Here is an 8,800-nt window from a genome sequence, read left to right as displayed (position 1 = left end):
TGTCAAAGACACATACTTCAACTTACGTTATGGGCACGATTGGTTACATAGACCCCGAGTATGCTCGCACTTCACGTCTCACTGAGAAATCCGATGTCTACAGTTATGGAATAGTGCTGCTTGAGTTGTTAACCCGAAGGAAAGCCGTCGATGATGAATCTAATCTCCACCATCTGGTTTGTTCTTTCTTGCCTCTCTGTCTCTCAGCTGTTACGTTTTTTTTTCAGCTGTTATGTTCTGTTTTCAGCTGTTCTGTTCTGTTTTCACATTGGCTATATATGGTTCTAATTAATTTTGTTTTCATTGATTCACTTGCACATCAGATAATGTCAAAGACGGGGAACAATGAAGTAATGGAAATGGCAGATCCAGACATCACATCGACGTGTAAGGATCTCGGTGTGGTGAAGAAAGTTTTCCAACTGGCACTCCTATGCACCAAAAGACAGCCAAGCGATCGACCTACGATGCACCAGGTGACTCGTGTACTCGGCAGCTTCATGTTGTCAGAACAGCCACCTGCCGTGACAGACACGTCAGCAGCGCTGGCTGGTTCTTGCTACGTCGATGAGTATGCGAATCTCAAGACTCCTCACTCTGTCAATTGCTCTTCCATGAGTGCTTCTGATGCTCAGCTCTTTCTTCGGTTTGGACAAGTTATTTCTCAGAACAGTGAGTAGTGTGAATTACTGTTTTTTCTTAGGAGAAAAATCTACAAAACGGTTTTGTTGCATTAAGCTGTTAGAAAATTATTGTTCTCATGTAAAAATTTATGCACTGCCTTATTATTATTAGACAAGTGTGTGAATATCCTCAGACTGGCACTCAAAGTTCCTATTTCTATCCAAACTTATGTTTCGGCAAAGGTAGTTCATTAAACTTATGATGGTCCACTAGGAACTTAGAATATGTAAGGAATGAGATAATGGAGAAAAACAATCAACACCTCAGCAGAGGTAAGGCGAACGGGAGGGCGATTAGGGTTTGGTATTTGTTTGCTGCACGCAAGGATCTTAGGCCGCCGTTGAATCGGACCATGGCCACAAGGATCGGAAATGATCTAGTGTCGTCATCAAGTCCTGCAAAAGAAGACTCTAGTCCAAAATAGTATGCAAATGTTTTCGGAAGTAAGCCTAGTCTAACAAAGTTCAATGTTGATGTCAATGTCGTCGATGGTAAAGCCACGGTTGCACCCCCAGAGGAGATTTTTGAGGATTTGCTCTAGCTATAGGAAGATTTTCTGGTGGGGCGATTCCCTTATGTGGCTCCACATGTTGCTTAAAGTCCATGTTATTGTTAACAAAATTTGGAACCTTGGAGACAAATACATTCCCATTAATGTTTTCAGCGTGAACGAGACAACGGTATAGTTTCGTATTCGTAACGCTTCAGCCAGGCACATGATCTCCCAATACTTGCTTCCATGCCGATGTGGGTTATCCATCAAAAATGTTCCCCACTCTATGTTTACTTGGAAGGGACTTAGCTATATTGCTTGCCGGTAGGATTTTTAAAAAGTCTAATAAAATTCACTATTATTACACTAATAATTTAAATATATATTTTAAAATGGACAATTGACAAAAATAGCACTAATTTAAGTTTTTAGTCCAAAACTAGTACATATATTCAAAAGTTCCAAAATTAGCACAAACTTATATATTATTAAAATAAAGAAAATTAGAAAAATACTCTAGATTAGCACTATTTTATGTTTTTCTTCCAAAAGTAGCACAAACGCTTAATTTTTCCAAATGTAACATTAAGTGATATTTGATATTTAATTATACTCACGATTTTGGGTTTATATGGTGAAGCTTGCCATGAATCACCACATCTGAGATCTAGCTCATCTTCAACCACTTTCGGGAGAAACGTCGCCGTCGTCGCATCTCGTTCTGGGCTCCGGCGTTGACCGGTCAGCTATTCAGTGTAGGCACATGACCAAGAAAATGCGTAAACGATTCCAATTTGAGAAACGGAGTATGGAATCTATCTCGATCTGGCCTTTCGATAATCACTAGCACAAAAATAGCTGACCGGGCAATTGACAAAAATAACACTAATTTAAGTTTTTAGTCCAAAACTAGCACACATATTCAAAAGTTCCAAAATTAGCACAAACTTATATATCATTAAAATAAATAAAATATTAATAAAATTCTAACAATATCAAAATCGTGAGATTGCAATAATCATGTTCTCTCTCACTTCTCTCTCTTCGCCGATTCCAAATTCAATCTCAGACAATGTTTCACCGGCGAACCCAATCGGATATGTGAGTCATCCGAAGTCAGTCAAACCTGTAATTGCGTTCTCGACATTGAAACGGAGCCCAAGCATGAATCTAAAGACCGTAGAGATCTTCGAGCTCTGGTTCAGAAAAACGAGATAGCCCAAGCTTCGCAGGTCCCAAACTCTATCTCTAATTTTAATTTGAATGATTTAGTTGGTGTTAGATATGGAGAGTTTTCTGATTTGTGACCTTCAACCACGATAAATCCCATGACGGGGGTGACGAAGGTTTGGTTTTTTTTTTTGCTCCATTATGATGGCTCTCATACAAGAAATTAAAAACATTGTTTCGATTTGGATCCAGATCTAATAGTTGTGATGGGGATTCGATTCAAATCTCTCTCTCGGGTTTTGATCTCTTTATTGTGTGATCATGAATTTTCGAGTATCTTCTGAAAATTTAGTTGTTTTGGAAATGAAATTGTGTTGCAGGTGAGCTTGATGGCATTTGCTTTCTTATTCTCCAGGTTCGTTCAGTACAATCAAATCCAAGTTGACAATATAGCTGAACTTGAGAGAACATGAGCTGATTGGTTTAGTTAGAATGATAACATTTTCTTAGTCTGAATCATTCACATCCCATCTCCCAACAATGTGTTTTCTTATTGATAGTGATGGCTCTCAGACTAGAAATCATCATTCACATCCCATCTCCCATCAGAGTCACATTTGAAAATTGAGGAAGTATTGTTGAGAATTCATGAAGACTTTCCTGAAACTTATTTCCTGATGCAGATGTAGATGACACAAGATGCAAGTATGTTTTGGATATTTGCAGATGAGACTGTGTTCTTTTATCCATTTTTACTATATATGTTGTTTAGACATATATGATGCTTGAGAAACCTTTTTATTTTTTTTGGTACTTGTATGATGTATAACATTCTCACATGTTTATGTTAGCACTTTGTTTTAACTGTGACTGAGCTTCATGAAAGATTGTAAGAAATTCGGGAAGGATTGTATGAAATTTGGGAAGGATTCTAAGAACTTTATGAAGAATTTCCTTGAACTTCATGATGGCTTTCATAAAAAAGTTTAGATTCCCAAACATCAGAATGTGCACAAAAATGAAATCATTACCTATCACTAATGGAATAATCTACTAATATTTGACACATTGATCCAAAATACACAAAAATATATATACTTAGAAACACATATATTTAAATTTATGAAGGGTTCAATAATATTTAGGAATGACTTTTTGAAATTCGGGATCGTCTTCATAAAGATAGTAGTTAAAAAAGATTGCATGTTTAAAGTGTTCTTGCTTAAATTTAGGATGGTTTAAACATGTTGTTTGGTCTGTCATGGAACATCTTGTTCATCATCAACTCTTCTTTGGAACAACATACTCAATTTCCTTACACCGTTTATTTCTTCTTTGCTGAAATCAAAATGTAAAAAAACCCACATTACATTTAAACACATCAAAGATATTACACACTTCTCCAACACAAGACACAAGATAATTCTATCTTGTAAAGAAACATTTCAAAGACATCACAGACATAACACTAAAATACTTCATAAAATCCGTTTAGGAAGGTCTTCCTAATATTTATGAAGGCATTATTGAAATTTAGGAAGACCTTCCCATACTGACGAACTCAAACTTCCACTCAAGTGCCCATTTTCTAATTGTCATCATCAACTCTCTCCTTTGTTCTTGAAATATCTGTTATCATGTATATCATCAATCACTTGAGTTAGAGCTGAAAACCTTATTCAACAAAATGATAAGTCCATGAATTCAATTTTTGTTTTAACATTACTTCAAGAGATATCTTATATATCACCCCACATTTAAACTAATTCTGCAACACTACCAGATTAATTAACCTTAAAACTATAAGAAACACTACCAATTTGATCTGTGTCATTAGCAAAACAATTCAAAAACTCATAACAAGCTAGATACTTTACCAAATTCAACCACTCCTAAACAGTTTACACTTCTTCTCAAAAGAATCATAATTCATAGGAATACTTAAAACTCTCCCACATAATCTCACCATTATTTCTATCATATTGTAGCATAAGATTTCCAGAATCCATTAGCTGAACCCAAGTAGCTAAATCTCGCTCCTTTCCTCCACCTCTCACCACCATATCCATCGTTGTTCCTCTACCTCTTCGACGATCTCTCTTTTTGTCCCGATGACAAGAGTCTTCCACCAAATCCAGCAAATCTATAAACCATATTCCAAATATGTAATTTCTTGATTTGCTTGTTCTCTCATCATCTTTTTTTCGTATTTATCATTTTTTCATCATCTTTGTTGACTTGGAAGTGATTATTCAAATTTAGAGGTAGTCAAGTGAGAGGGCGAGTTGAGATTGGAGCAGGGTTCAAATCCAACTCTTCATTTTGATTATCAAAAGGCCAGATCGAGATAAATCCCATACTCTGTTTCTCAAATCAGAATTGTTTACGCATTTTCTTGGTCATATGCCTACACTGAATAGCTGACCGATCAAGGCCGGAGCCCAGAACGAGATGCGACGACGGCGACGTTTCTCCCGAAAGTGGTTGAAGATGAGCTAGATCTCAGATGTGGTGATTCATGCAAGCTTCACCAGATAAATCCAAAATCGTGAGTATAATTAAATATCAAATATCACTTAATGCTACATTTAGAAAAATTAAGCGTTTGTGCTACTTTTGGAAGAAAAACATAAAATAGTGCTATTCTTGGATATTTCTCTTTTAAAATCTACTATTATGAAAAATATTTTGAAGAAATATTTTGAGGATTTGATTTTTAATGACTCTGCAAGATATGAGAGAGTTTGAGAGAGATTTCATTAGTTAAATATACAGAAATCCAAATCTCATAGTTTTAATTAGTTGGGATTTAAATGAATTTTACAATGAATTATATCAACTTCTCTAAAAAAAATATATTATAATCAATACACACCTGTTAGTTTTAGAAAACCTTAGCTTTCTAAATTAGGGATATCATCTAACTTCTTTTAGATTACATGCTATTTTTACTGTTTTTACAATCAACAATTAAAAATGAAAAGCAATCTGATTATTTTTTAGGAAAATCTATTTAATTATGATCATATAATTTTGTGTTACGTGCTAATATAATATTATGAATATTTAATTTTGTAATGTATTTGGATCCAACTAAATTTAAATAAATAATTAAAATGGAACATAGTAAAAAATTCACTTGTGTGTCAAAGAAAAAACATAGTTTATGTTTGTGTCATACTAAGGACATCAACTAAAATTTTTGAAACTAAATCTAAAAGTATTAAAGATAATAATTAGTATTAAACAATACATTAATCTAATGAAGATTCTATTTCAATTACATCTTTTATGATTCCAAGATCAACTTCCTCCAAACCCTTTTTTATATAAATTTGAGGAGAGCACTAAAAACAAATGAGAGAATAGCTGAAGAAAAAAAATGGGGAGGAAGAAATTAAAACTAGAGAGAATAGAGTGCCCAAAAGAGAGAAGCAGCAAATACTCAAAACGTAAAAAAGGAATTTTAAAGAAGGCAGAGGAATTAGCGTTGTTGTGCAATATTAGTATTCTTATGATTCTCATTTCTCCCACTGAGAAACCTACTCTTTTCCATACTCCTTCTAGGTACAATATTTGTTTAATAAATTTATTTTGTTTTCAAAAGTGTAAAATATTTAAACAGAAGTTTTTAAAATATGTATTTTGAACATAACATATGTATTATCATGTTTTAACCTAGACGAAACAATCTTTTGAAAAATAAAACTACACTAGTATTGTTTTCTTTTGGGGATTATAAAATATTTTTCACCTTTTATTCTTTCTTTGTGTTTTCTTTTCATAAAGTTGGTTTTGAACCGCTTACGATTTATGAACATACACAAAAGGAGTTGATTCAATTTTTTTAAACTAGCTAGCTAGCAGTGACAATGTGAATTTATAAGAAATAGAAAAATGCACCATTAAACGCATGTCGTATAGGAAGTGTTATCATATGATCTTTTTTTTTTTTTTCACAAAACAGCTTAAAATTTACATTTATTTCCATTTCTTTAAAGATATGCATAAAAAATACATATATTTCGTAAAAATATGCTTATAAATATTGCAGATCTTTGTGTCAAATTTTGAAGGAGTTTCTCGGTACTTCAATACAAGAACGAGAAGAGAGGTTTGGACTTCATGATTTTTCTATTATTCTTATATTAAGTACATTTGCATGATTTTGTTGTTTTTTTTTTATTTATGTATAAAACAACCGATGTTTGCTATCTTTGGTGTTGTATGCACTCATTTAGACGAGCCTACACAACAAAGGTATGATTAACTCATCACATTATATTAAATTATCAAATAAAGTCTGACTTGCCAATTTCTTATATATTTTTTGAAATTAAAGCTAAGGAAATTTACTACGATGTTCAATTATTTTTGCTTTTTTGTTGGTTGATTTAAAAGTTTATCCATGTGATATCAGTTTAGTTAGTAAAAATAAAATCTGAATACAAAAAGATTAAGAGAAATTATGCTAGCAACAAACAACTAAGTCATTTTCCTCTCTTTTTTTATATGAAACTTTTTTTTTTGTCTACATATAAGAAAGATGTTGAAAAAAGTACTGGTGGAAAAAAAGGATGAAGAAGTTCCCATAGTAATTGATTATCTTTCGCCTGACAGGTATGCCACAGAGTCACAGATCATATAAATTATACTCACACATATGCAAATATATTATCCAGCAGACTAGATCTAATTTAGCTATTATTTCTTGCAGAGGTGAAGTGATCCAGGTACAAAAATATTTCTTGCGGAAAATTAATATTTGAAAGAAATGTTTTAATGTTGTTTTAACACAATAACTATTTATAATTTAGGATGATAAAAAGGTCACTGAACTAAGAGAAACCAGGAGATTGCTTAATGAGAAGACGTCAATTTTAGAGTAATGAAGAAAAAAAATCACTAACGAAATATCAATACTTTCTAAAATTAATTTCAACCATTAGTTAATTGTTAAAACAACTATCTATTAATATATAAGGGGCTGGAAGAATGTAGCTGAAGTTAACGATTTGGGTCGACTCAATATCATGGAAAACTATTTAGCTTCTTCTATCAGCCATATCAGAAATATCCTAAAGGTTACTGCTTGTTAACATATTAATAAAGAATATTTATTCTAAATATGATTGAAATTTAACACAAATCTATATCCTCTTTCAGGTTAAAATCCAAGAAGAGCAGCAAACAGTGATATGATTTCAAAATGATAAACATATTTGTATCTAACCATTTCAAGAAGATAAAAATATTATACAATATCATATATATATATATATATTTTATATTTTCATCAGCGACTCATATGTGATATGTTAATTTATTTGTAGTTTATATTATACAATAATATTTGTGATTAACCTAAGTGAAAATAAAGGAGAAGTGAAAATAACATTCATGTCTAATTTGAAGACGTATTGTCTTGTTGGAACCTCTAGATCTTTTACTTCTATAATTTATTTTATAAATTTTTTTTTTCCATTTGGACAACCAATATTAAAATTATTTTTTAATTAATATTTGGTTAACAAAAAACTGCATTTAAACTGTGTTCACCAAAATAATGATTAAAAAATGAGAAAACTAGTCAAGAAATGGTTAATACTTAATATAGATAGTATAAAATATAATAATTTTTTTAATTAATGTTTGGCTAACAAAAATAAACTACATTAATGAGTGTTCACCAAAATAATGATTAAAAAATGAGAAAATTAGTTAAGAAATGGTTAATATACATAGTATAAAAATGATTAAAGACTGAAAAGCATATTCAGAAGACATATTGGTGAAGTGATTTTAGTGCAGTGGTGGTAGGAGGTAAGTCTATTTGTAGAAAACACCATCACATTTGGGATCGAGTTCTTCTAAGAATGTAGTAATTTGGCTAATAAACCTGCTAATTGTTCGAATAATTGACAAAAAAAAATGATTAGAAGCTTGACATAGGTTCCAACGTTCCGTAATTAATCTTCTTATCTAGAAGGAACACACATCTTTGTTTTTTTCAACATTTGACTGACCACTCAGGACCTTTCGGCGTAATTTCGCCTTCTCCCACTTTGCTAAACTTTGTTATTTTTCTTACTTTTTGACCAAATAAATCAAATATTGAATTTTGAAAAGAATAAAATAAAGAGAATTACATATATGTAATGTGTATACAAACAAATTGAAATACATCCAAAAGAGTGAGTGAAGCAAAAACATTAAAGCGGAAAGAAAGGGGTAAAACAATAATAGAAACAGGAGAGAAGCAGAAGTAGAAGTAGAAGTAAGTAGTAGAAGAAAGAAACCAAAGTACTTCTTCTTCTGCTCTCTTCTCAGAACTTGTTTTGTACTTTCTTCCTTCTTCTCTCTTGTTGTGAGCTCCCTACCCCAATCTCCACTTTCTTTTCACTCCTTCTTCAGGTGACTTCTTCTTTCTTCTCCCCCCCCCCCCCCCCCCCC

The 8,800-nt window shown here is 32.3% G+C and overlaps 3 protein-coding genes across 3 annotated transcripts in view; all 3 read left to right on the top strand.

Moving 5' to 3' along the window:
• The window catches only part of LOC104754006 (LRR receptor-like serine/threonine-protein kinase ERECTA), a 7,536-nt gene extending 6,720 nt beyond the window's left edge, over window positions 1-816 (top strand). Inside the window, exons 25-26 of the mRNA XM_010476170.2 lie at window positions 1-176; window positions 324-816. Of these exons, the coding sequence (XP_010474472.1) occupies window positions 1-176; window positions 324-680 (533 nt within the window). The 3' untranslated portion in view covers window positions 681-816. The remainder of the gene's footprint in view (window positions 177-323) is intronic.
• On the top strand, window positions 5,723-7,661 carry LOC104752261 (agamous-like MADS-box protein AGL65). Its single transcript, XM_010474358.2, has 8 exons — window positions 5,723-5,914; window positions 6,402-6,461; window positions 6,589-6,607; window positions 6,894-6,967; window positions 7,065-7,080; window positions 7,165-7,232; window positions 7,332-7,431; window positions 7,514-7,661. The coding sequence occupies exons 1-8, from the start codon at window positions 5,730-5,732 to the stop codon at window positions 7,547-7,549; spliced, it is 558 nt and encodes a 185-aa protein (XP_010472660.1). The 5' UTR covers window positions 5,723-5,729; the 3' UTR covers window positions 7,550-7,661.
• Window positions 8,545-8,800, top strand: part of LOC104752260 (guanine nucleotide-binding protein alpha-1 subunit) — a 4,220-nt gene continuing 3,964 nt past the window's right edge. Inside the window, exon 1 of the mRNA XM_010474357.2 lies at window positions 8,545-8,761. The gene's annotated coding sequence lies outside the window, so the exon portion shown is untranslated. The remainder of the gene's footprint in view (window positions 8,762-8,800) is intronic.

The sequence above is a fragment of the Camelina sativa genome, chromosome 16, assembly GCF_000633955.1.
Source record: "Camelina sativa cultivar DH55 chromosome 16, Cs, whole genome shotgun sequence".
Lineage (NCBI taxonomy): Eukaryota > Viridiplantae > Streptophyta > Magnoliopsida > Brassicales > Brassicaceae > Camelina > Camelina sativa.
Note: the sequence above shows the minus strand (reverse complement) of the source record. Positions and strands in the feature narration are given on the sequence as shown.

Bases quoted from the DNA above. Each gene is read 5' to 3' on its own strand.
- LOC104752261 (XM_010474358.2), top strand. From the start codon at position 5,730: ATGGGGAGGAAGAAATTAAAACTAGAGAGAATAGAGTGCCCAAAAGAG. The intron at 5,915-6,401 runs GTACAATATTTG...TAAATATTGCAG, and splicing joins CTTTTCCATACTCCTTCTAG to ATCTTTGTGTCAAATTTTGA. The intron at 7,233-7,331 runs GTAATGAAGAAA...TTAATATATAAG, and splicing joins GAGAAGACGTCAATTTTAGA to GGGCTGGAAGAATGTAGCTG.